The sequence below is a fragment of the Thunnus thynnus genome, chromosome 15, assembly GCF_963924715.1.
Source record: "Thunnus thynnus chromosome 15, fThuThy2.1, whole genome shotgun sequence".
NCBI lineage: Eukaryota > Metazoa > Chordata > Actinopteri > Scombriformes > Scombridae > Thunnus > Thunnus thynnus.
In genome coordinates, this window is record NC_089531.1 from 21,621,689 (window position 1) to 21,648,856 (window position 27,168).

General features: G+C 41.5%; 1 protein-coding gene across 5 annotated transcripts in view; it reads left to right on the plus strand.

Annotated features, from left to right (window-relative positions):
- Positions 1-27,168, plus strand: part of adgrb2 (adhesion G protein-coupled receptor B2) — a 203,265-nt gene that overhangs the window by 170,392 nt on the left and 5,705 nt on the right. For 2 of the 5 annotated variants that reach the window (XM_067611337.1, XM_067611339.1), the window contains 8 exons: positions 250-321; positions 4,063-4,155; positions 9,068-9,107; positions 11,075-11,247; positions 11,389-12,096; positions 14,727-14,762; positions 16,711-16,824; positions 26,808-26,861. In XM_067611337.1, the coding sequence (XP_067467438.1) occupies positions 250-321; positions 4,063-4,155; positions 9,068-9,107; positions 11,075-11,247; positions 11,389-12,096; positions 14,727-14,762; positions 16,711-16,824; positions 26,808-26,861 (1,290 nt within the window). Of the gene's footprint in view, positions 1-249; positions 322-4,062; positions 4,156-9,067; positions 9,108-9,626; positions 9,642-11,074; positions 11,248-11,388; positions 12,097-14,726; positions 14,763-16,710; positions 16,825-26,807; positions 26,862-27,168 lie in introns of all 5 variants that reach the window. The other 3 variants (XM_067611336.1, XM_067611338.1, XM_067611340.1) reach the window with 3 other exon arrangements.

The following is a 27,168-nucleotide window of genomic DNA, read 5'->3' on the forward strand; positions in this document are numbered from 1 at the left end:
AAAGGACAGGACGAAAAAAAAACTCATGAGAATATTGAAATAGACAGAAACAAAGATCATAAGCAGAAACACAGTCTATGAATGAAAGTATGGATGACTGTGAGGATTTATGATGAATAAACATGACTCGGATGACTCAACATTTCATTCCCATTTCATTTTTTCTAATGAATACTGAGTCATTTCAGCACGGTAGTACAGCAAATACTGGAAACAATACTTACAGCAGTTCTCCTTTGTCTCCTCCAGGTCCTCTTTGCTGTCTTTGACTCTGTCCAAGGTTTCGTCATCATCACCGTCCACTGCGCCATGCGCCGGGAGGTGAGTCCGTTCTCCTCTTTCTGGGGATCCCAAACGCGTTGAGCTCATATATTTTCTAACTCTGCGTCACACATTGACCTCAACAACACTCGCTCCCTTTCAACAGGTGGGATACATGTTCGCAAATGTCATGTTAGTTTCTGGGTCGGTTTGAGGTCACAGCAGAACACAAGCGGCTCAGACATGAAGAGGATTAGCACTGTATTTATGTCCTATGTTGTGGTGCTTCTTCTTCATAATGCAGTATGATAGTGCATTGTCCGTCTGATCCAAGGCTGCTTTAAGGAGCTTACTAAGATGCTGTATGGAATAAGACGATAAGTCCCTAACTAATACCCCCCAGTGCCTATTTGCCACAGGCTTTGCCGCGCCCCCGGGGATGCTGAATTTCAAACTCATTATGCACATACATGTATTCATGCCCTTGAGACAGATATTTGCACAGACACACGCCAACTCATGCACGCACACTCATCTTCCAACTCTCGCAGTTGCACTTGCAACAATTAGTGGATTTTTAATGTCATCAGTTTTCTATAACTGTAAATGTGTCTTCTATAGCTGATGCATGTACACCACACACACACACATACACACACACAGCCTTGCCTATATCCAAGAGATCATTACGATATTGAATGCACTGCATAGTGTAAGTGAATTTTTAAATGCTTGGAATGCTTAGCTGCATTAAATCAATATCACAAAAGCAGCAGGGATCAAGGTACAGTAAATCCAGGAATTATTTATTGTAAATGTATGAAAATCCCCTGCAAGAGACTGAGCATAAATCCTTCGTAGCTGCAGAACTACAGACAGAGGGGAGTGCCACACCGGAGGGAGGGAGGGAGGGAGAGAAGAGAGAGGGAGGAGAGAAACAAGGGGAGTGTGAGGAAGCATTACAGTGCAAAACAAGAGAGAAGGCAGTACAAAGCCTGATATTATGTGAGGTAAACTACAGACGCAAAACGTGCGAGCAAGCGCAGCACCGTGTAGTGCTCCTAGATGGCAACTGCTGCGTGTAAGGTGCGGCTGTGAATGAAAGGACCGCGGTGGCACAGACAGCCTGCTGAGATCAGACAAGAAGAGAAGAGGGAATGAATATGTGCACCGTTAGAGGTGTTGTGATTAGGAGGCAGAAGGAGAGAAAAGCAAGGGGAGAGATGTGAGGGAGAGCTACATTGTGAGAAAGGGTGAAGGAGGAGACTTAAGTGAGTAAGAGGGAGAGAGGCTGGAGGAAAAAAAAAAGAATGTATGCAGAGATCTGTGGGGAGAAAAAAAAAACATGATTCAAGAGAGAAGCAGAGAAGGTGATAATAGGGAAGGAGGAAATGAAGAGTTCATTTTCAAAATTAGATTGCTCCATTTTTAGTCATTTTCATAAATCATGTTTTGTTTTTTTTTACTGTGCACTTCAGGTTATATCAATCAAACTGCAGTTGGGTTGTTTTGATTGCATAAAAATAACTCAACAAAATACAGGTAACTTACAAAATTGAACTTTATTGAAAAAGTCCTTTTTTCTTTTGTTGTTTTTTTTCCAAAGTCAAAGTTTGTTTTGGGGCAAAAACAGATAACTCCAAACACAATGCCATGTCATGGATATAAGTTTCTTATAAATGCAATATTTAACATTCTTTAACATAAAGCAAGTAGGTGAAGTGCAGAAACAACAGAGCTGAAGCAACAAAAACAGCCCATAAATGGGTATTATTACACATTTACAAGATCATACCTTGGAAAATCCCAGCCAGATTAAAAAACCTGCATGAATGTGCCAAAGTTTTAACCTGCAGAGTGTTATAAAAGACCACAGCTGTCCTTTTTTCAGAGTTACTGAACCTAAAGTTTGCCACACTTTAGTCTACAGTCAGTTCTTTGGGAACTGCACTGAACTGGAAAAAAACTATTTTACAGTATTCCATGTAGTATTCAGTGTAACTCTATATTCCATGTTACTTATTGTTACTCAATGATTCACAGTATTCAGTTTGACTCAGTATTCAGTGTTACTCAGTGTTTCACTTTATTCAGTGTTTCACCTTTTAGTATCTCACAGTTTTTAGTATTTCAGTGTTTAATATTTCAGTGTTTAATATTTCAGTACTTACTGGATTCAGTGTAACTCTTTTTTACTTCACTGAAGAAGAAATCATCACAGGCATTTCGGTTTCGTCCAAGTTATCCATCTTTAAAGATGACTTGGAGCCAAAGTTACACTGAAATTCGCTTACAGACAGCACATCTCCAGCTGAACATAGTTGCTATATTATGTCACCTGACCTGAATACTGTGTGCTGATTCGCTGAACAGATTTATCAGGTTCTGTTCAATAGGGTTGGGTACAGAACTTGGTGCTTTTAAGGCCTGCCGAATTACGTCGGCACTACCGAGTACCGATTCACATTAGATCAGTCGAGAGAGTTAAAAAACGAAAAAAGGTAATCTTGGGTACCAGTACTAAATTCCAGGTACTGATGCTAGTACCTGGTATTGGTTCAAATGTGAACAGTACTGGCTTTTAACATTTTCTGCTCTAAATCATGACCTTCCAATGCTTTGACAACGGACAAAGAATGATTTTGTGACAAAACGTACTTAGGTTTCAGAATGTGCTATGTGTTAAGAATAATTCACAACAGTCAGTTAATTCTTTTAAAGCATGGCATTTATCAGTTTTTGCAAGTGAACACTTCAAATAGAGAGGGAGGTGAAGGGGAGCAGTGTGGACACTTTGAAGTCAGAATGAGCTGCACTTGCTGCCAATACACACACACACACACACACACACACACACACACACACACACACACAAACAGAAGAGGGAACAAATGCCACTGAGGATGAGTATGGACATAAAGGGAAGAGATGGATGGAAGGAAACAATGGAGGCAATGCGCTAGCCCATGCAGTATTAATCAGACATGGATGCTACTCCAATCCACTCCATTTGTAGCAGCACACACATGCACAGATGAGACCACCCAGAGAGAATGAAGTTGCTCTCTTTCGCTCTTGCACCACTTCTTACACAAGTACTCTTGTTTCCACCCATGAGATTCTTATGGGATTTGACAGCAGCAACATTGAGAAATGATGTTGGTCCTCAGCAAGCAACCTGGATATCTATAATACAGAGCCTGATGGAGGGAGGGGGTGGAATCTCAGAGTTGCCTGTGAAACATAATGCACAGGGATCCGTTTGATTTGAGCTGTGTTACGAGACCCAGTCCTTTGACGACGGGCTGGTGTGTGTTTGCTTGGATGTTCTATGTGGGAGGATAAAGAAAAACAATATGACACTAGAAAGGCCCAGGGGTTAGAGCATCTATATACCATACCATTGGTTTTAATTAGGGCCATGTGCCACTGATCTCACAAGGCTCAAACAGGCCACTTTGAAGTACTGATGTGTGCTTCCTATACCACTCTACTGCCTGTTATATAAGCTACAAGCTCAGCTACTTTGTGATGTTTTTTTATCTTTTTTTTTTTTTTTAACACATAATTTAGTATTCACTGAACATCTGTCAATGCAGAGATGAAGAATATAATATGTCTAAGGAGTGAGTTCCCAATGCTCCAACATTTGTCAAACTAACTTAAGTTCCTGCACTAACTTCTCTCCTTTGCATCATCCCTTCCTCTCCCTCATCCTTCTTTCCGTCCATCTTCTCCCTCTATATTCATCCTCCCTCTCCCCCATCCTTTATCCACCACCCTCCCCCCTCCCCCCCTCAGGTGCAGGACGCGGTGCGCTGTCGGATGGGGGGATGTAAAGACGACAGCGAAAACTCACCAGACTCCTGCAAGAATGGACAGGTGCAGATCATGGTGAATAGTATTCCATTTCATCCCACACTGCAATCCATTAGCCCTGGGCTAACATTATCCAGGTTGTGGAGCTTTCCACAAGCTTCAAGCCCAACAATAAGAAGCACGATTGCCATTACTGAAGTGCTAAAATTCATTCCTGGCTCTCTCTCTTTTTTTTTTTCCTTAACCATTTTTTTACACAACAGGAACTCATGATTGTTTATGCATTATGCATGTTCCAAAAAATGCATGTTCCAAAAATGTATGATTTCACTTCCCATAGAAAATGCAGTTTCACTCTTAATAGTTACCAGCATGAAAATAACTTGCTAAAGCTGGGCATGAAAAGTTGTCAACAAAAACTGCTTTGCGAAACAATATCCTGATATTTTATCATGTTACAACCAGGGGTGCCTTATCATTACTATAGGCCCCGGGGCTACGGATGTTTTGGAGCCCCCCCCCCCCTTTCCAAGTAAATGCCTCCCCTCACAATATGCCAAGGCAACATTAATTCAGCATTCTGCGTCAAATGGAGCGCCCTCCTAATCAGTTAACAGAATATGAAACTCACAAAAAATAAGATAGTACATCAACAATAAATCAAGACAAAGCTGGGTTGTCAGTCAAGTAGGCCGGTGTTTTGGATTTACTAGTGATTGTGTTAACTGGTAACTTTCGGCCAAGTACGTTGCAGTTGCTTGTAGTGACGGCAACTGTTGAAAACACCAAGAAAAGACATAGTGTCCTCATGAATACCTTAATTTTTCTTCAATGAGATTTCAATACATGTACTAATCTGTGTTTTTCTTAGTTAACAGTTTATGTAAGTGAAGTTGTGTGCTGAGTAAGAAGCATTCACCTGTTGTTAGTATTGATGTGAGAAACAAAATGTATAGATTAGCAGTGCAGCAGATTTTATACCATTATTTTTTAGTTGGAAAAGTGAGACATATTCACATCAAACTTAACCTGCTCTGTCACTATGGACTCACACCATGCAGGAACATATATTGTGTAAAAACTGTGTGGTGGTTGCACTTCTAATAGCCACCAGATTTGATCTGTTTAACTTGTGACCAATAGTGTGAGATACTGCAACAAGATGCAGAAATTGTGTATTAAATATAGGCTATCTGACTGACTGATACTCCATAGTGGATAGTAGCTTAAACATTTTTACACTGGCCATGTAATCTGTGTACAGCTCCCACAACATTTGATTCTAAATCATCAAAGCCATGGAATTAAAGTTTTGCTACTGCACCACACTGCCACGATCAAACACAACATAATGACCTAAATCATGTTTTTATAAAGAGTGTTTAAAGACAGTGAGAGGATTCACTCTTTATCACGTCCGCCCCCGCATCACAGGTAGCTTCCTCTCCTACTTTGTGTTTACTGTGTTTTTTTTTAAGCTCATGTCTCATGAGGCCTCTGGAGGCCCAAAGCCCCAGTCAGTCCGTGCATTAAGGCGCCACTGGTTAAAACATGAATATCAACGCATTTTTGACATTCTCATTATCGTGTCTTTGTATAGAGCATAGTCTGAGATAAAAATGTGTGTATTACTACTTCATATATTACCAAAATAGACACTTTTTTATTTACTTTTAACCTTTTAACTTCTTCGACTTTATTTGAAGAGCATAGAGCTCATATAAGGTTATTGTATGTGTTCCAAATGTGGCTAATAGTGTGATAAATCATGCAGACTTCAACTGCCTTGCCAGTGCGGTCGCACTGCTGCTATGAGAGCATGAGCGACTCTCATATCGCTATTGCCTTTATTTCTCCCTCAGACCTGTTTGCGGTAATGATTATGGGTTTCTGAACGCCCCTCTGAGATTATCAAGATTAAACTTTGGAGTCATCACTCTGCACAGTGAACCTATTATGACACATTCTTTTCCCCTGGTTTTAAAACCAAGAGGAGTATTTACTGTCTGTGTTTATTTAATTTATCGTTTTTGTATCGTTATCATACACACAGCTCGCGCTGTCGTCTGGTTACTATTCAAACTATTTTGCTATTAAGGAAGACAGATGGTAAACCTTCTTGTTCTCCCCAGTTTTCTAGTCTAAATGTGTACAAGGCTGAGGAAATATTTTCAGACAGCACACATGGTCGGAGAACTGTTGTATGAAATGCACAATACCCTTGAGAACATTAATTGTGATGGATAATTTAGTGGGGCTGCCACGAGTTATATCAGCATCATAATTACAGTGAACACCATCCTCTCAGGTGTTCTTGCTGTATTCACAGGAATTCCCATCAGAATATTAAACCCTTGACATTTAGAGACAGAAAAATATAGAACTGTAGCTACACCTTCTTGTTAAAGTTGAATCACAGTAGTCTGTAGAAAAATCATTTGATTAGTTCATCTCTGATCTCCTCTACAAAACTGGTTATATATATATAATACCTCCTCTAACATTTCAACTCTATGTTCTCCATTATATTTCTTTTACACCATCAGAAGTGTCCAAATGTGAGCTCCTGTGGGCAGCAATGTGGCTCTCTGCGTTACGGCACATCCCCGTGCCCGCCAGGTTGCCACCCGCAGTCGTTCCCACCGACGTGCCACCAGGCATGCCAGCAAGCCTGTTACCAGAGTCTGTCCCGCAGCAACCACGGGCTTGACCACAGCCACGCCCTCAGCCACGCACATGAGCATAACCCCATCCTGAACAATACCCACAATCACATCCATAACCACGCCCACAACCACATCGGCAGCCAACCTGTACGTCACCTGTAGAAAATATTCATTATGAATAGTCACGTTGATAGAGGGAGAAAGGTGCAATCTGTAAAACAGTATTCTTATGAACAAATATAACCAAATATTAAGGAATAGTTTGATATTTTGTGTCATACACTCATTCTCTTTCATGGTGAGAGTTAGATGAAAAGATTGATACCACTCCCATGTCTGTATGTTAAATATAAAGCTATAGCCAGAAGTTAGCTTAGCTTAGCATAAAGACTTGGAACAGTCTGGTACAGGACCTAGGCCCTTGTAAAACAATAATATGTTGCTATTTTACACTTAAGTTTTTTAATAGATTCAACAAACAAGACATAATATGTCATGGTGAGCTTTAGGTGCTGGTAGATGGACTTAGTTTTGGACAGAGCCAGGCTAGCTGTTTCACCCTGCTTTGTTTTTTGTTGTTGTTGTTTTATCTCTTTGCGTCAAGCTAACTGCTGGTGGTTAGCTTCTTATTTAGCATACAGATATGATGATGTCTTCTCATCTTACTCTCAGCAAGAGTTCAAAAAAAGGTTTATTTCCCAAAATGTCAAACCATTCATTTAACCAAAAGAGTCATTGTTGCAACAAATTTGGTTTGGTTTAGATTACATATTGCACCTTTAAATCTAAGTAGCCTAGGAATAGCAGTGATGTATAAATAGCAACTAGCACTTGTATTGTAGCAAGATAAGGCAAAAATGTAGATTTTAAAATATATCTTTGGGTATTTTTAAGTGTATTTAGTATATGATTGTTTGATCATTTCAGCAGTAACTCCAACTTTGAATGCAAGATGTTTACTCAGTGAATAGGATATGTGTGTTAGTTAAAATAGAGATGATTTGTTTTCTCAATTTGGATAGGAGAATGTTATACGAGGGGGTTCTTTCTGTCATATCCTCATTTGTCCATTTAGCACAGACCCATTTATGGTGCTGCGGGTGATTTGCGTATTAAGAGCTTTTCCACTCCTCTGAGACCTTTACGCATTCTCTCCTTCTCTCTTTCAATTTTCATTTCCCCCCTTGCTCTTCTCTTTGCCTCCGTGGCATGCCCAAACTGTCTAAAATCTGTAGTTTATTATCCAAACAAAGGCTTTTGTAAGTGAATCCCACAGAGGACAGGAGGAGGCTCTATGGTGAGAGATAGGAAGACCACAGCTGCATAGCAATGAGCTTCACTTTCACTAAAGTTTAGGAAACTTGTGTGGTGGCCATTTTGGAGACAAATCAAATCACTTCTTCATTCAACCCGATGCCCTCTGGGTTTCAGAGTTTTTTTTTGTTTTTTTTTTCTTTCCAATTCCCTTTTCTTACCCCAGGGAGCTGTGCCACCCTGCATTCCTCAAGTAAATTCTAGATCAAAGCAAATAAACATCACTTTTGGAGGCGCCCAAATACCTGAACTACATAAAATCTGAATATTTAGTGCATATTACTGAATTTAATATTTATTAAATTCAGTGCAGTGTGAATGTGTGAGATTTGCTTGGTCGGTGACAATGAATCGTAAAAGCCTTGGTATTGTTACACTATATATTTTTTTTTCAGCCCTAGAAAAACTCGGCTAGGAGATGGCAAACTTTAGCTTCAACTAGTACAGCACATAATAGTTTTGCTGCTGTGTAAATTTCTGTCCCTGTTTCCATTCAGACGATAGCGAGGTTATTGATGAGGCATACAGTAGCGTTACGTACCTGGCAGAACTCCAGAGTGTTTCACTCGTTTCTTAAAGACTGTATTTGTATCTCCTGCTGCGAGCTGATACACATCATGAACAAAGTGTCAGTTGTGCATGCCATCGCACAGAATTGATCTGTTTTCTCTGTTCTTTTCGGTATGAGAAGGCGTTGGAAAAATTCACTATAACGAAATGAAAACTAAACATTTCGTATAACTTAAGGCAACATTTTTTGCTCTTGTATATAGGGCTCATATAGGGCATTACTAATTGACTGAGTTGTAAAGTGTCACCATGGCAACAGATCCTTTCTTCTTCTATACAGTCACATCAGAGCATCAGAGTCATTGACTACAGCAAAACCATTTGAGATTACAATCACTCATCTGGGCCTGTGCTGCAGCTACAATAATGTGGTGAATGTACATATTTGCGCACATTCATTGTTTTTCCTCTCTTCCTGCCCTGCCTCCCTCTCTCAGACGGATTTTGAGAAGGATGTGGACTTGGCATGTCAAACAGGTGAGCTCTCCTTTCCACCTGATTTCTCTTTTTCTCTTTCCCTTTGTCTGTCGTCTTCTTTTCCATCTCCCTTTGTCCAACACTGAATCCGCAGTGCAGAAAACCAATGGAGAGCTGTAACATTCTTCTGCTGGTGCATGCTGATGAAATGACAGGAGATGATGCGCTATAACTCGACACAGTTGTGCGCAAATTATTATGCCTTATCAATCACACTGATGCTGCCCAATAAGTGTTCAGAAAGCATATGTTTGGATGAGACTGTGTTTAATTGTGTATGATAATAATAACACTCCTTAATGTATTCAGACCTGTTTCACTTGCTGGTGACAGTGGTCTTGTAAGTGTATGTTTATGTGTGTGTGTGTGTGTGTGTGTGTGTGTGTGTGTGTGTGCGGTGTGAGAGTGTGCCCACATCTGTGTTTGGGTGTTTGGATGTGTACAAATGTACCACAATGTAGTTTTGTGTTGTGCTTTGAATTATTAACATAGAGTCACTTTCCCCCTCCACCCTTGCAGAGAGAGGACACCCATGTAAGTTTTCCACCCAACTGACCTACTTAACACTGCCTGGTCCAAACTTAGATTTCAATCATCCCTATAGGTCATTCTCTGGGCCTCCACTGTTGGATGCATATGTGAAAGGATCAGATCGGTTAGATCTGCAGAAAACCTGTCCAGTCCTTTCGCATGACTTTGCATGGGCAGTGAAACAGAGGAAAAACTAGGTTCTCTACTGTACTTAGCCAGTGTCCTTGTATGCTTAGACTTAGCAGTTTTTGATCAAATATGTAGCTTGACATTTTGTCACATCAATGCAGTTTACATGAAAATGCTCTGTGCTACATACTTTGGTCTACAATTGGATTTTTTGGGGCCTGAGAGAAAATATACTTTCCTGTGATGGTGACAGAATGAGCATGATAACTAGCATGAATTTCCAGGTGGAATGATTTTTGTTTGATTGTGATGATAGATCGATGTTATGTGCAGATTAAACGTTGTCTCTCATCAGCATGTCGTAGTTAATTTTGGAGTAGATAATCTAGAAATGTTCTAGAATCTGTTTCTAGTTTCTTTCCTGAATAACATGCATGAAAGCTAACCCAAAGCCACTGTAAGTAGATTTATGTTCTGTTTCATTTACAGTGTCGCTAAGTAAATACACACCCTCAGACACAAATACACATTCATATATACGTGCATTAAAGCACATAGCCGCACACAGACTCCCACTGATATGTGACAACAGAGCAGGGAATAATAAGCTTGTGAGCAAGATATGGGACAGGATTCAGAAGCAAGGGAATTTGGCTCTATTTTATTTGAAGCACACAGCATTTTTGCACTCAGGCTCTTTCTCCAAGCTAATAAAAACCCTATCTCACTGGCTAGTCTCAAGATGGAGCAAGACTTAAGGTCACAGTGTCAGAGACAAAACTCATCTCAGTTATTGTTTACCATATAAGCCCAAAATGAGAAGTGAAACTTTTCTTTGGATATGCAATCTGTTTTTTGAGTGTGGCAGTTCTGCTAATGCAGCACCATAACTCATAGCTACACCAAAGCTGCAAAGAAACATCCATATCAGTACCTAATTTATGCCGTGATATAAGTCAGTGAAAATCTGTTTATTGATGGTAGTTGCAAGATGGGCTGCAGAGAACAAGTCAGATAGATCTTGAGGCTTTCTTAGGTGTTCTTTTCTTTACTTCATTTTGTCTTCCCTTACTGTGCCTCTCTGTTTTGCCTATATCTCTGTCAACTGTTTGGCATAAATTATATCAATTCCATTCCATTCAATATTCATTACTCTTTTTCCCTCCAAATGTTCCTCTTCCTCACCCATATACCCCTTCTTTTACCCTACCCTCAACCTCCCATGTTTCACTTTTATCTAACTCATGCTCCCCTGTCTCATGCCTCCCACCCTCGCTGTTTCGGCGGCCTTCCATGTTTCCCTCCAGTCATTTTCAAGGAGGTGAACACCTGTAACCCAGCCACCATCACTGGGACCCTCTCCCGCATCTCCCTGGATGATGAGGATGATCCCAAGCTGGCAGCCCATCAGGATGGGGGAGTGGGGGTCAACTTTAGCGCCCTCCCTGGGAACATCCCCCCTCCCAACCTTATCGTACAGGTACAGGATTGAAGTTTAAAGAATGACTAAAATCCATTGAAATCGCTACCAAATTAAAAATTAAATATAGCCATAGTGAGTTATTAAAAATATCTTGCTTCCGGGAAATATTTGCATAACTAACACTTAAACTTCCACAAGGTTCCACCCCTCGGAGGTCTCAATGAGCTGAGTGAGACGCCACTCAAGAAGGAGGTGAACGTGGATCAGCAGAGACAGCAAGGGCAGCAGCGCAGCGGCGCTCCCATCTACCTGTGCACCGAGAGTGGCCTGGGCTGGGCTCGACCGCCCCCTTCCTCCAACACCTCCCAGGATGGAAGTGCTGGAAGCGGAGGAGGAGGGGGAGGTGGAAGTGGAGGAGGGGAGGGAGACTACATGGTCTTACCTCGTAGGACGGTCAGCCTCAAACCTCCAGCACCCTCCTCCCAAGGAGGAGGTTTGGGACTGGGGGGCGAGGACAAGCCTCTTAACATTGCAGTGGAGGATCCTCCTTTCCCCCCACCTCCCTCTCCCTTGACGCTCCATCCGGCTGAGAGCGAGGCCTACCCAGCGGATTTTGTGCCGTCCAGTGTGGGCGACATGAACATCACCATGAACCTCAACCGCTCCTATGGGACGATCAAAACCATGCCCCACGGGCACAGCCACATGATGGCTCAGGGTGGTCTTGTACACTCCCATGGAGGACACATGCACGCCCACGGGCATTCGCTCCAGCTGAAGCCGGGCCAGAGGCCATCAGTCAGGCAGATTCTGACAGGTGGAACCACAGTGGAGAGAACCAGGACCCTGCCACGTAACCTGGGCAGCACCAATACCAACACCAGCCTCTCAGCAGGATCCCTGGAGGTGGGTAAGAGGTTGAAGGATGAGGGAAGGGTTCCCGGTGGAGGTGCAGAATCTTGACTGTGTCCACCCTTCATCTGAGCTCATGGTTTGAAGGATGTAGGGTTCGGGGGGTGGTGTATAAGTGAACTGACAGTGGTGAAATGACAAGGAGGAGAGAAAGCATTCTACAAAAGAGGTCCAGTTATTTGATGTGACGTTCTCTCTATACAAGGGATTTAAACACTTTCCATTACAAGAAAAAATCCAAATAACTCTATTTGCATCTAATGTAATGCCACTTACAGAGAGCTATTGAAACAAGCTGATTTCATTTCCATAAGGAAAAAGTAGAACTACCTTATCTAATTAACATTTTAAACAGTATTTCTTTTACTCCGAGAAAATAAGATTCTATACCAGATGAAATGACTTGATTGTGATCAAGACATTGTGATCAAGGCATATTTATGACTGCAAAAGACTGTGAAAAGTAAAGAATGAGTTTGTATAGCTGATGTCCATATAATTACATGAGTGTGGCCTTTACACGATTCAAACAATTTCTAATACATAATATCTGTCATATACAGTAACAATATGTCTAACATTGCTATTGACTGAGACAATGAGCGTTGAAATTAGTTACTCTCATATTGACAGACAGCTTCTTCTTAGTTTACTGTGTGTGTGTGTGTGTGTGTGTGTGTGTGTGTGTGTGTGTGTGTGTGTAAGTACGTGAAATGTGTGTGTAATACCCCCTCCTAACCATACAAGGTGGCACAGCAGATGGACTGAGCCAGTCAGGATCAGAGGAAATACCCCTGGTGAATGTCTTTCAGCCCACCTTCATTTTACACACACAGAGACACACATACACACAAAACAAGCACACAATAGCATGGACACACACACACACACACACATGTTGACCTAGGTCACTTTTGGGGACATTTCATAGACTTACATTCAATCCCTGGAGACATACCCTGACCATAACCACTACTTGCTTAACCCTAACCCTTACCCTAACCTTAACCTAACCCTATGACAGACACGCACACACACACACTTTTGATCTTCCACCAATGGCATGTTACTGACTCACATGGTCGATTAAAGAGATGGAAACGACACTTTGACTAAAACGTACAGATGCTTCATTTAGGGTTGAGGACTTGAAGGACGAGTCATTAAAACTCATAAAAAATCACTGTCAAAAGAGCTACAAGTACATTCATGAATACCAAAAGAAAAATTTAAAATCAGCCAAGAAACCTGTGGGATGTAATTTACTGCTATAATTTTACCCTGTTTGAATATGCTTGATTTGGAGATGGATATCAGAGCGTGCCTCTCAAGATTAACTCACAGCAGCGTTTTACTCCCCAATTCAAACATGGTGACGCATAATGGAGGGAAAACGCAAATGTACTCACAGTGTTCATTTCACTGTTGATTTTTAGGAAGAGGCCTGTAAATTGTAACTCTAAATGATCTAGTAAAAGCATGTAAAAGGTTCACAGGGCATATTATCCTATCATTGGGCTATAGAAAACCAGTGGAGGGAGTAATGAAGTGTAAATTACTATTTCCTTTCAGTAAGGACAGGTGATGATATGGCTTCCAAACAGATGAAAAACTAGTGTGTGACTGTGGTCGGCTATTACTTTAGGACCAGTAACTATCATGTCATCATAACAGCAAATCACAGAAGTAAATGAATTTTGTATGAGTGGGTCAATGACTGCTTTATGTTTGTCCTCACCAAAACATGCAATATACTTTACAAGTATATGCATGTTGCATGTCTACCATATTACTAAGCAAACTCAATCATGGAATTTCTCTGTTTAAGGTAAGGATCCCGCTATGGGAGGAGAGTGGTGTGCTTTATAAGTCAATAGGACACCAGTGAGTCAAGACATTTCAAAGACACCTCTCTATCACTTTGCATTTCTTTACCTTTTAAAATCTTGGCTGCTATAGCCTCAGATCAGCAACTCTGCCCTTTCAAAGAATGAATACAGCTCTTAACTAACTGTGGAGAGTCACTCCTCTTACTGCCAAATGCAAATCTAGCAGACAGTGATAGCCCGATAGGAAGTCAGAGATGGAATGTAATGCAATGCAATGTCAGGGCCAGATGAGTTGGAAATGTCTGCAGCTGTTAAATTGGCAGCTTGTGTGCCACTTGCTGTAGTTACAGAGGCACTTAAGAGGAGAGTGGTGGAGTCCAAACAAGATTAGAGGATGAAAACCATTTCTCATATGTTTGTTGCAGCTCTTTTAATCGGAATGTCTCCAACAAGTTCTCCAAAAATAGAAACGAGGATGATTTATGCTGGGGTTGTAATGATTGTATTTGAGAGTATGTGAGCCGAGAAATTATTATTTCATTCTAATTCTGGGTTATTCCACTTCACTAATCTCATTATGTTGAAATAGACTGAATAATTTGATTTTTGCCTTGACAGTTGTAAGAATATCTGTATCATGTTGGGTAGCCAGTGCATATTAGCTCTCCTCTTTTTACCGAACAATGGTACTGAGAGATCCATAGAGAGATTGAGACAGAGAGGTCTGAATTTCAATAGTGGTCAAGGGTTGGTCATTGATGCTTTCTTCTCTCCCCCTGCCCCCTCCTCTTCCAGAGGAAAAGAGTACGGTACTCTGAGCTCGACTTCGAGGTAAGATCTCGGACCTCATCCCCTGTCATCAGCCTGTCTCTGCTTTCTTGTGCTTCTGCCAGGACTTGAGTAACGCATACTGTAGAGGAGCCTAAAGCATCGCTAAACCCCTCCCTTGCATTTAGAACAATGACCTGTTTCAGACCTATCTTACATAGTATGCTGTTTCTCCAACAACGCCCTTAAATCTGTCCTATTATCAGTTTTAATTCATTTATTTATGAAATGATACCATCATGAAGGGAAAGAAACATCCCACTGACATGTGCAATTAAACCAAATTACATTGTCATGTCACTGTGGGGGTCCTGGTTGAAGAAACAGCAAAGTGGAGTGCTTCTTGTGTCTGAATGAGTAATTCAGTTATGGGTCTACACGTATGTGGCCATAGTTGATTGGCTGGTTATATCTGTTGGAACGACATGGTTTGGCAGTGTGTGAGTATGTTTGTGTCAGGCGTGTTCTCCACAGAATGACCTTGGTGTTCTGTGAATGTCCAGTCTCTAGCGAGTATTTCCCTTCACAAAAACTTGCATAAAATAAAGCACCTCCCTTTGCACTCCTGCTTTTGTGTGGGAGAATTCAGTTTTCATTCAGACTGTTATAAAAGACTGGACATTCACTTTCCACCGTGGAGACATACAGTATTATTTTTGTAGAAGGTATGTGTGCTGACAAGCTACTAACAGTGACCATGGCTGATCGTTTTACTTATCTGGCAAATTTACTGGAGAGTCATTAGTGGCCGCTGCATGAACAAGGAGATTGGGTCTGAAAATCAACTCTTTTCTCATCAATTGACCATTGACTTTTGAGAAAGAGGTTGACAGAGAAGAACCATTGAAATAGGGAAGTGTACACTTCCATGATTTAATGGAAGGTAATCTCATTTTAGGCCGTTTTTTCTCCTGTAATTGACTTTGCCCACCCTTTTAGACCATCAGAAATTACGTTTTTATATATAGTGTATACTGCAAGTTTTATTATTTTAAGTAGCATCAAACACACATCTAGGAATATGGTCTTTTGAGAAAAAATAATACTTTGCTGGAAACTGGGGTGGAACCTTGTGGAAGTAGAAGTTTGTCTTTTTTTATTTTGGACGTTTTGGTGATCCACTCACCTTGATTTTTTTCAAACCTAAAACAATATGAGTCAGACAAGGATATACAAAAAAGGGAAAAGAAAACAAAATACATAGCATCAAAATAACACATATCAGGTATTCGTAGCACTTTCTTAGCTGAGCAGAAATGAGAGTGCCCACTCTGAAGTAATTGAAGCCAGTGCTAAGCGCCAGTCCTGGCCCGGTAAGTGTGCGGGTGTGAGTGCTGGCATCTTGCCCCTGTGTCACTTTCAACCTCACAAGCTGCTTTGACGATTAGCTACTGCCAAGCAGCTCCAGCACTGCCCATTAGCACAAAGAGACAACAGTGGTGGCACTGACAAAAGCAGTTTGCTGTCAGAGATTTAAAGATCTGGATCTAGCTGCTTTCCAAGCTGACATATTCAGAACACAGGGGAGGCAGGGTTTTTTTTTTTGTCAAAGAAAGAGTTAAGTTCCAGTCCATATGTTTAATGAGTTTGATGAAATCCTGAGTTGATGGGATCACAGCTAGCAGCCACTGGTCTGTAACAATGGCATTTCTGTCAGTCGTTTTTACCAAATTCTCACTTAAAGGACTCCTCTGCAGCACTCCCAGTTGCCAAATTCTTAAAGACTGAGGAAGTGGATGATGTATGAGCATGAGCCAACAATCGATCGGTCTGTCGGCGTCCCTTTCTAACCCCCCCTTTCATGGCTGGCATCACTGCAGTCCCTCAGCCCTTTTACCCATTCCTCTTCCCCTGCCTGCCCCTATTGGCCCTCTTTTTGTTTTGGCTTTTTTTTTTTCTTTTTGTTTCTATTAGGTTCATTTTTGCTGTCCCTTCCTTTCTTCCCTTCCAGAAAGTGATGCACACTCGCAAAAGACATTCTGAGCTGTACCATGAGCTCAACCACTCGTCCAAGTTCCACACCATAGACAGGTATAGCAGGGACCCAGCCATGTCCACATTCAAGGTAAGACCATTGCCCAAATGCGGGATGGGGACCCGCTGTACCAACGCACCTCCACATTCCCCCTCTGCACTTTTTCACAAACCCTAATCCCCACCCCCCCCAACACTAAATAATTGACACTGACTTCTGCACAGATCAAAATTGCAGTAGTAATGTATGCTGAATTTTACAGAAAGTGGTCAGCACTGGATAAATATGATCCACACTATGGTGACATTGCATTTACTTGTAAATGCGGCTTTCAGATGATTAGAGTCATAAAAATTCTAAGCAAAGCTCCCAGTCATTTACAAACATGAGGTACTTTTGAAAGCGGTTGTATTCATTATGGTGTCTTTTTTTTTTCCTAGCAAAATTGCTGCCTGAGAAATGTGAAAACATTGTTTGTTCTAACAAGGAACTCAAATGTAATGTGAATACTGTATATATTTTCATTGCTATTTGATTAATTCACTGTTGTACTTATTATCATATCCATGGAGAATCAAACTGTAACTACCTCATAAATTCAACTTCAGAGGCACATTTTATTCCAGCTTTCCCAAATCCCTTTTACACCTGCTGTAATCGGCCTGAACTTAATTCATTCTTACCTATGGTTGATGTCTTATTAAATACCTGTCAAAACTGTTGATCACACGAGCTGTTAGCTGAGGGATAATCAATCATAGCCACTTAATGAAATCCAAATTCTGTAATTTAAGACCTGTGAAAATATTTCTCACACTTACTAAACCACCTCACCATAATGCACTGATAGCATAGCCAACGTGCATGCCTTTACACGAAATGTGTTTTGTCTATGCCTGTATCACTATGGTTAATGTGTCTGTTTAACAATTCATTTTTTTATGTATTTTATGTGGCTGTCCATGTGTGTATGTATGTGTGTCTGTGTGGATGGGTGGGTGTGTGTCAGTGGGGTTGCTTGGGTGGTCACCTGTGCGCATGAGACACAGAAGCATCTTTGAATCATTAATACACCATTAGCAGCAGAGAAAAGAGTCCCTGCTTGCTCTGCACTGACCTTCAGAGGGCCAGTTTCATTAAGATTTAAACACGCACGCACGCACACACTCCTCTCATCTGTGAAGCTTTAGTGCATGGAGCCATGATGAGTTAGTCAGACTTGATAGGTGTACTTTCCCCCGGCATCGGCGGCATGCTGGTTCACATCTAATTTACACCGCCAGTAGAGGAACAGAGGCCAGCCTGACATCTCTCATATTCCCCATGCCATGTAGCCACACACATACTGAACACACACACACACACATGCAAACATGCTGCCATTTCCCAGTGCCAGACAGGCGGCCTTTTCCTTCACTCCTCATTTACTCAACGTCTTGATCAAGATTTTCAGAAGCGTTGGCCGACTCCCCATTCATTAATGTCCAGCAAATATTTTATGGAGGAGAAGAAAAATGGCAGGCGGCTTGCAAAGGCATGAGCCATATATTAGAAGTCTTAACAGTCGCGCTGCGACATGCAAATGTGCCTCAGAGGGAGCTCAGGTGTGCTTTGAGATTATGCCCAAGTGTAAAAGAAATGAAAGGCAAGCCACAAATAATAGATAGGCTGTATTTAAACTAATTAAGACAAATTAGAACACATATTTCCTCCAGGTTAGTCAAGTCAATTTTATTTATATAGTGCCAAATCACAATAGAAGTTATCTCAAGGCACTTTTCATATAGACCAGGTCTAGGCCGTACTCTTTAATTTACAGAGACCCAACATTCCCCCCATGAGCAAGCACTTGGCGACAGGAAAAGTTAGTGACGTCATATAAGTTATGAAATGAAAGGGCAGCATAGATAATGGCTTACTCATCCAAATTCATTATGTTAAAAGTAAGTAGGCAGTTCAATAATTACACGGATAATGCTATCAGTGTCAGGCCTTTGACAGGACCCAGCTTGAGTTCAGCTCTGCTGTTGTCAACATCTCACTTTGAGAGTCACCCCCAGACACGGACATGCTGACTATACAGTAATTATGGAGATGAGAAGGGTGTGTGTGCGTGCCTGTGTGGGTGGGTGTGCGCGTCCATACACTTCCATATTCCAGTGCCTACGTGTGTGGTTGCATGCCATTGTGTGATTGTAGGCATTCATTTGTATGTATGTCTCTTGTTCCTTTTTGCTTTTTTGTGTTTGTCTGTTTTATGTTTTAGATCTGTATTGCACTGCCTGTGTTTGAAGCACATGGTCTGTGTTTAGGAGACAATTACAGCATGATTACTAATTACTAATGATATAATCGTCTCATAATAACTTTAATAACCTCCTGTCTATTCCATATGACATACATTGACATTGATTTTCACATATACGACATGAGTGCTGTGATTTAATAGTAACCATAATTTCATCTCACTAGGATGTCTTGTCACAGATGGACATCCAAACTATTGTGGAAGTTGTTCCTCACACTTAAATTCTTATGATCAGTTGACTTAGTCACTTTAAAGACACTACTGAGGATCTTATATGTTAATCATAAAGGAGGCTGGCCAGTTACAGGACAAAAGGAAACTCCTCACTCCACCTTACCTTCCTCATAATTAGCTACCTCAAGCAACGACATCTCAAAAATGCATTAACCCCCCTGACTTTTGCAGAGCTCTCTCTCCTTAAAAGTGCCTAAACAGTACTTTAACCCACACCCTAAACACCCTTTAACCTGTTTTAACCACTGCGGCCGGTGTTCATCCACCGCAGGTTCCCCCTCCCCCACCACCGAGGCACAACACAGAGCCATCGCTAGTGCGCAGAACATCCCTCGTTTACAAAGAGAGTCAACGTAAGACATGCTAAACCCCACATAAAACCTTGTGCAGTAGAGCCCTTCTAACTCACTCTAAAGTAGACCTATGAGTTGATGCACTACATGTCACTGTATGAATCTCATAGTTTGCCACTGTGTGTACTGTATCTGTGTTTCCATGCTGCAAAAATGCAATGACTCCTCACTAAAGTGCCCCCCCCCCCCCACAGCAACAGTAACTAGGCACAACAGGCTTGTCAAGCTTTCAACTTCTCCACATGTTAAGAGCGCTACTCTGCATTTAGAGTTTGAAGGGTTTAACATAAGCTGCAATCATGAGCATGTCTGGCTAACTAGCTCACCATGTAGAGTAATTTATGGATCACAAATGGGTGAGGATGTTGACTTTTTGTTTGGGAAATGCAGCTTTAGCCTCAGTCATTGTATCATGTATGTAGTTAACAAGACCCTCATTGAAAGTTTCTTATTTTAAAGTCAGATGAAAACATTTAAAAGTTAGCCAGAGGCAGCATTTTCAACCAACTTATGGAGCTATCATCAACGTGAGGCGCCTTTTGTCTACCTGTTTGAAATCAAGGACTCATTATTTCAAAATTACTAAAGATTTCGATGGTAATTTTGCCACCGTTATCACTGTAAACTGTATATGTATCAAGCAAAAAAGGAAAGCTTGACAGGCGTAGCAGTAATAAGGAAGGGGGGGCGCCTCTTAGTGAATGTCAAGAGTATGGTAATTCAGTCTTGTGTGTAACTACAAGTGCACATGTGATACCAAAAAGCCTACAATTTCAAGACTTTCATTATGTGTCATAATTACAGTAACACAGACAGTGTCAAACTTTAAAGTTTACTCCATGTAGCTGCTCATCTACTATCCCTGTCAGTGCTGTCTCATAGTGAAGTGACTGTATTTGATGAGCTTGAATACTCGATGGTCCCCTATAAGTGTGGTGGTGTAAGAGTTCAGTGCATCACAGCGTGTACCCCTTGTGCTTCTGCATTCATGTAATGAATGCTAATTGTCCTACCTACATCAACTCCTATACAAATTCAAATTGAAATATACAATCTGGAAGAGAAATGGATTTGTTAGGTGGTCTGATGCAGGACTGGATTTATCTTCCATGATAAAACATAAACGTGGAGGATTTTTTTTGTTGTTCTTCCACTGTTTTGGGTTGTGTTTTCATTACTGTGGCACCGCTCTGTGTGGTGTGACAGTCCGTACAGTCATTGTTGTCCCTTTCAACGCCTGAATTCAATCTTATGAACTAAACATCATAACCTAGTGATAAATCAGTTCATAAAGACAATGACCCATCCAAACAGATTTATAATCACCTCATAAACCATGATATTCAGTCCATAAACTAGCTCATTGGCACTAAACAGAGCCAGACACTATACGCTTTGTATGGGTGCTGATGAGAGACTCTCAGAAATATGACAAAGGCTTATGGGGTCAGAAGAGACCTGATCCCTTTTACTTCTCTAGAAAGGTAGGATTTCTGTGTTGGCTGTGTTGGGGAGATGAGTGGATATCAGAAAATGTTCCATACACACACAGACATGGGCACTTTTTTTTTTCTACTTTCACATCTTATCCAATTTTCTGTGTAAGTGCAGTGGGCTTAAAGTGGTCTTGGGCATTACATGTGCCATCACAGATAGAAACCACATACATCAATGTCTTGCTTTCAGCTTTTCTTGTCTTTACTCTCCATACCACCCACTCACACCGTTGTTAACTCTGTGTTGCCCATTCAGTATGCCGGCAATTGTTAATCCCAGTATTAACCACGCTGATAGCTAGAGGCTGTTAAGTGATGACTCAATTTTGCAATTAATACATGAATACGAGAGGGAAAGATGTGAACTGAAAGACGGTGGAGGCAGACGATATATCACAAGACTCCTCATTAACCACATGTTGAAAATCACCTTGTCTGCCTTTCCTATCAGGCTGCTGATGCTAGCTAAGCTGTGCATGTAGGCTGAAAATGAATGCACACTTTGTCCTCCATCTCGTATTCTGCTGTTATTTTTGAAAATCATATGCATGACCTTTAAAATCTACTTGGCAAAATTTCTCACTGGTAAACTATGGCTAACAAAGGTCAGTTGTAGGCTATGACACAAACATATATTTCTCCTGGTCCTTTTGTACTTTTGTGTGCATATTTAATGTGTAGCAACTCTTTCTCTTTCTTGCAACTATAGCTACAAGAGTTCCAGAGATTGCTGTGTGCTAAGGGTAGTTATTATTTAGCTTGGTTGACAACAGTTGCTGACATTGAATCAAGTGGGGTTTCTTTTGTGTGTGTCTGTGTGTAGATACACAGTCGTCTGCCCCCATAAAAGAATAATATCTGTTTCAGTGGTAACACTTGTATAATACTACATTCGAGTGGACAGAACGTGGGCTTCACTTTCATGCTAATGATAAAAACAAATTCAAATCCCACTCTGTTTCAAGTACAGAGGCTGCTCAGACAGGGGCAGTATGGCTAGCAGAGGGACGGAGTCCATTTTCATTGTGTCTTCAATAATGGAGACAGGATACAAATGGAGTCAGTGGGGTTACTGAAAGACTGAGTGGATGCAGTGTGTATCTAGCACGGTATGTCTTAGCATTAGTGTTTGCGCTAATGTTTAGATTTAGAACAGCTTCTCGGCCTCTGTCACTGCGGTGCTCACCCATCGCTTTCTTTTCCTCTCCACAGGGTTCAGAAGGTCATAACACAAATTTGCATGCAGTGCCCAATGATGCAGTGTGGTGCCTCTGTGTGTGGGATGGATAGTGTGTGTGTGTGTCTGTGTGTGTGAGAGACAGAGAAGGAGAGTGTACACTGAATAATAGCCTGGCTGATGCATTTTTTAGCTCTCAAATGGGATATATTTCCATTCCAACGTCTGCTGTGTTCCTGATTAAATGAAGCGTGCTTGGCTTCCCTCTGCAGATAGACAGCGAGGAGTTGTGCGGAATGCAGCGGGATGGAGAGGAAGACAAGGGAAACGAGTACTCTACTTTGTTGTGATTTCACTCATGCTAGATCAGAGCGGCGACATCGAGCAAATTTTCGATTATGAAAGCTGTATTTGCAATTCAATCTAAATGGCTGTGGGCGTGCGTGTGAATACTATGATGAAATCCTATTGTTTTGGGCCACATATCGTATGGAAATGCTTATTATGCTATGGTCTGAGAGGGCTCTTCCATTAGCCTGCCCCATAAAAGAGAGGTGAGCGAGTTAACATTAGTGACTGTTATGGATGTTTTTAGGCCACTGAAGGGAAATTTAGCTAAGGTAATGTGTACGCTTTGAGCATGTCTCATATAAAATGAAGACGTATAATTCTAAATGACAAAGAACCAATTTTTGTTGATTCAATGAGGGCAATTTGCCCGTACTTGCAAACCCTGTAGGTCCTGATAGTCAATTTGCTGGCATTAAGCTAAGGGGCTTCAATTTCACATTCTAGCAATAAAGCAAGTCCTCCCCTCTTCTTTCTCTTCATATCTCATTCTCCCCCTCTATACGTCCTCACGGCTTGACATTTTCTCTCTTGCTGTCTCCCTCATTTTCCCATTTCTCCCTCTAAACTCAGCCTATGGTGGCACGTTTGAGACATTAATTGAACAATTAATTCCTCTCATTAGCTTGTTTTTAATTATTTCCTTGCCCCCTTCTCCATGCGGCGTATAAATTCATCAACTGTTTTCATCCTTCCGCACAAATTGTCCATGAAAACCGAAGGCTGGTGGAGTGTAGCTTTAGCACGCTGGCTCTATCAGTGGCTCCTAATGAGGGGACGGTTAGCCCAAGCGGAACAAGCCTAACACTGGCTTCGTGCACCAAGAGGCACAATACTAATTTAGCTCATTTAGTGTCCTTGGGCCAATTAAAGGGAGGTGAAAAGGGCCCAATCATTGGATGGGGCTGTTTTCAGTATGGGAGCACTGGCCTTGGCATGCATTGCGTTGCATTGCTAAGGCCCAAGCAGCAGTGAAGCAAGCCTGTGTGTCTGATTGCTCGTTTGTTTGCAATGTGTTGCACTAATGGAATTTATTTGCCCTACATTCTCCAGATTTGGCTCCTTTGAAGGGACTTATTACTTGTGACACAGATTCCTTCCCATCTAAGGGGTAAATGATGCTAAAGACCACTATGCCCAGTTAGTCTATTTCTATGCCCCCTAATAAATCATGCCGGTGCTGAATAGGCAGTCTCGATTCTAGCATCATCTTTACAATATAATAAAAATAAACACACTTAGAAACCTTAAATAGTCCAGTTCTAGTGAACTGACAGCTATTAAAAGTCATGTTCTGATATCCACTCAGTATGCTCCTACATTGTTTGATGTTATTTTCATTTTGTTCATGTATGAATGTCGTTTAAGTTTCTTCCATGTGAGCCTCACACTTTTCTTTGACTTAATGGTACATTTGATTGATTTCTGTTTTTTTGTTTTTTGCTTTTTTTTTTTTGTTTGTTTCCTGTTTTATGTCCTTTTGTTGGCTGACTGGGCCTCGTGTTGCATGATTGTTGTCATGTCCCAGTTTGAATGTAGCCAGACAGTCAGCAGAACCATGGGCATCCAAGTCAACAAAGGTAAAGTTAACCCACTTACCCACAACCACCTGTCCTCCCCCATCATCTCCCAGAGACAGTCTGCCACACTGCTCACCCACATCCATACAGAATTTCCATTCTATGGTCCAAATGAGCGGGGATCTGTGTGGCAGAGTGTGGGCCTCATCCACCAACACTATAGCAGAGGCTCCTCAAGATGGCTTTAGATGTTTGTGCAGTAGCATCTTTTTCTTGTATCTGCTTTCCTTTTGAATCCCTACAACCTCTTTTCTTCACTTAGTTTTGTCATGCTTGCAGCTGTAGCTTGTATTCTCAGATAATAGTGTAGTTTGCCTCTGTCTTCAAGTGTTGGGCAATTTGACAAAATTTTCCTATTGGCCACTGTCACCCTCGTGGCCATGTGAGTTCCATTTTCCCCTGCTGTGCCTGCAAAAGCACACCACTAGAATAGTAAGCCTTTAAATGGATAATAGTTCATTTCACCATGATGCCTCTTAAAAAGCCACAATAGCGGAGCACCGCAGGTGAGTTGTTAAAATGGTACGGTATCAGAGAATTAATACTTATATTACCGGTTCCATTTCAACCACTGATGGGGCATAAACTGCTTTTAGAGGTTGATTATATACAATAGGTTTTATGCTTTGAATGCTGATGAGGCAGAAATATAAAGGCTCTTATTCTGGTGACGGAAACTGACCAGAAGAGAAGTCTGTCAGCCATAAATTCAGCCTGTCACGGATGGCTGATGTGCTCATCCTATCGCCCAACTCTGACATCTTCTGCCTCTCTTAGAGGCTTTTACATACTGTACAAAAGAGAGAATCTTTATGCAGATGCTGCATACTATATATATAGAAATGCCAGGCAAAAGCAAGTAAAAGGGAAAAGAAACATTGTGGTATTATGTAGGTATCTGTGTTATCTATGCAGCTGACCAGTGCATCAACTTAAAGTATTAAATTGTTGTATATCAATCAAATATTTAAAAACTTGATACATTTCCAACATGTATGTCACATATGGCAGAAAATATAGACTCGCAAGGCAATCTGCTAAACACTGGAAATCTTTTTTAATCTTAGAAGGGGTGAATTTGAAATCTTACATAGCAACACCACAAAGTTTGTCTTTGTGTCTTTCTGTTAAGACACAATCACAAACACATACACAAACAGTTCTACTGAGAAGAATGATGCGCAATTTCATCTGCAGCTTTTTCCAGATAGAAAAAATAAATGAGGACATAAACTTACAATTCTGTGTTGCAGTGGGTTTTTTTTTTGTTTTGTTTTGTTTTGGGGTTTTTTTTACAATAAGCTGAAATACCTCTAGCCAAAAGAAGTTTCAGTCAATTCTGTCAATATTAGCCAAGTTGCTAGAGCCACTGCAGGGAATCAATTTTGGCCCAAACTTGAGGCAGACTGGGATTTAGAAAGTACAAATGATGTGAGCAGCCACCCGCACACCCCTCATGATACACACACACACACACACACACACACACACAGACACACACACACGGACACAGCTGTATGAAGCTGCAGGTCAGGCAACACAACCACTAAGAGAACGACAACACCACAACACAATGGGATTTGTGTTTTCTATTTTTTGCACTCATCACCAGCACACACCGACCAGGCCATTAGGAAAACACCTGTTACTTCAGAACAGCAGTGCATGCTGTGTGGACACCAGACCGCCCATACAGAGACGAGCCAGTGTAAGCAGTGGTTTGCTTTAAAAAAAAAAAAAAAGACACACAAAAAAAAGCAGATACCACTGCAGAGGTGCAGCAGGGGAATGAAGGTTTATGTGTTTAAGCCAGAGGAGAAACATACAGAGTCAGCAATGTCCACTTTATAGCCCAGCTTTAACTATTTAATGTGTTGTGTTAACACTTACAGTATAAAATCAATAATGCAGATAGTGTAGATAACATTTCCATGCACTAATACCAGATTAGTTATCCTCTTTCAACATTATTTAGAAAACATGAGCTGCAAAGCCTCTAGCACTGCACAGTAGATTCACTGTTCCGGCTTTTAGAATCAGATTACTTTCCGGCCACACGCTGTCCTTTCTTTTATCCTTACTATAGTAGTCGTAGTTGCTATTAGTGGCGTGTAGCATGTAGAATCTCACTCTGTCCTTGCTTCCTCAGTTTTCCTCTAAGATTTGACGGGCCGGGATGTTAAAAATACTGCCTGTTCCAACACAGTTCGATTATGTGTGCGCAACAATGCCGACATTGTGCGTTAGATCATCGTCTGTGCTGTGTTGGACTGTGTTCATGTGTGCATGTGTGTGTGCACATGTTATATTTTTATCATGAGAGAGCTGGTGGGGGGGGGGGGGGCGGGGGGGATTGAGAGACAGAGACAGAGAGGGAGGGGGTAAGGTGTAAACACAAAACTACAACTGCCTGTTCACCTGCGGAAGGTGTGGGAACAATGGTATTGTTTCGGGGCAGAGTTGTCAGTGACTATGATTCCCCCTCTTCTCTCTCTTTCTTTTCTCTCTCTCTCTCTCTCTCTCTCTCTCTCTCTTGTCACCCCTCCTTGTCTTCTCCCTCCCATTTCATCAACACAGAGGGAAAAGCGATGGAGCATTTCATCTGCCGGAGGTGAAAAGAACTCGTCGAGTGTAAGTAGAGGGGTTACTGGCAGAGAGAGGGAGAGAGGCATAAAAAAAAAAAAGAGAGGGATGAGATGGGGCTTTGGGGCAAGGAGGAATGGAGGCAGGCAGAGATGGCGAAAGGGAATGGATAGACACACAGTAGCAGCACAATCGCGTTAGCCTAGTCTCCCAGGGATAAAGTTGGGCTTAACTGCAGCATTACCCACACTCCTGCATTACAAAATGTTCCTTCGCCAGCATTTAGCATGCAAATTGGCTCCCAGATTATGCCTTTTGTATTCATTTTACCAGCTGTCAGGCTGTGACGCAGGGA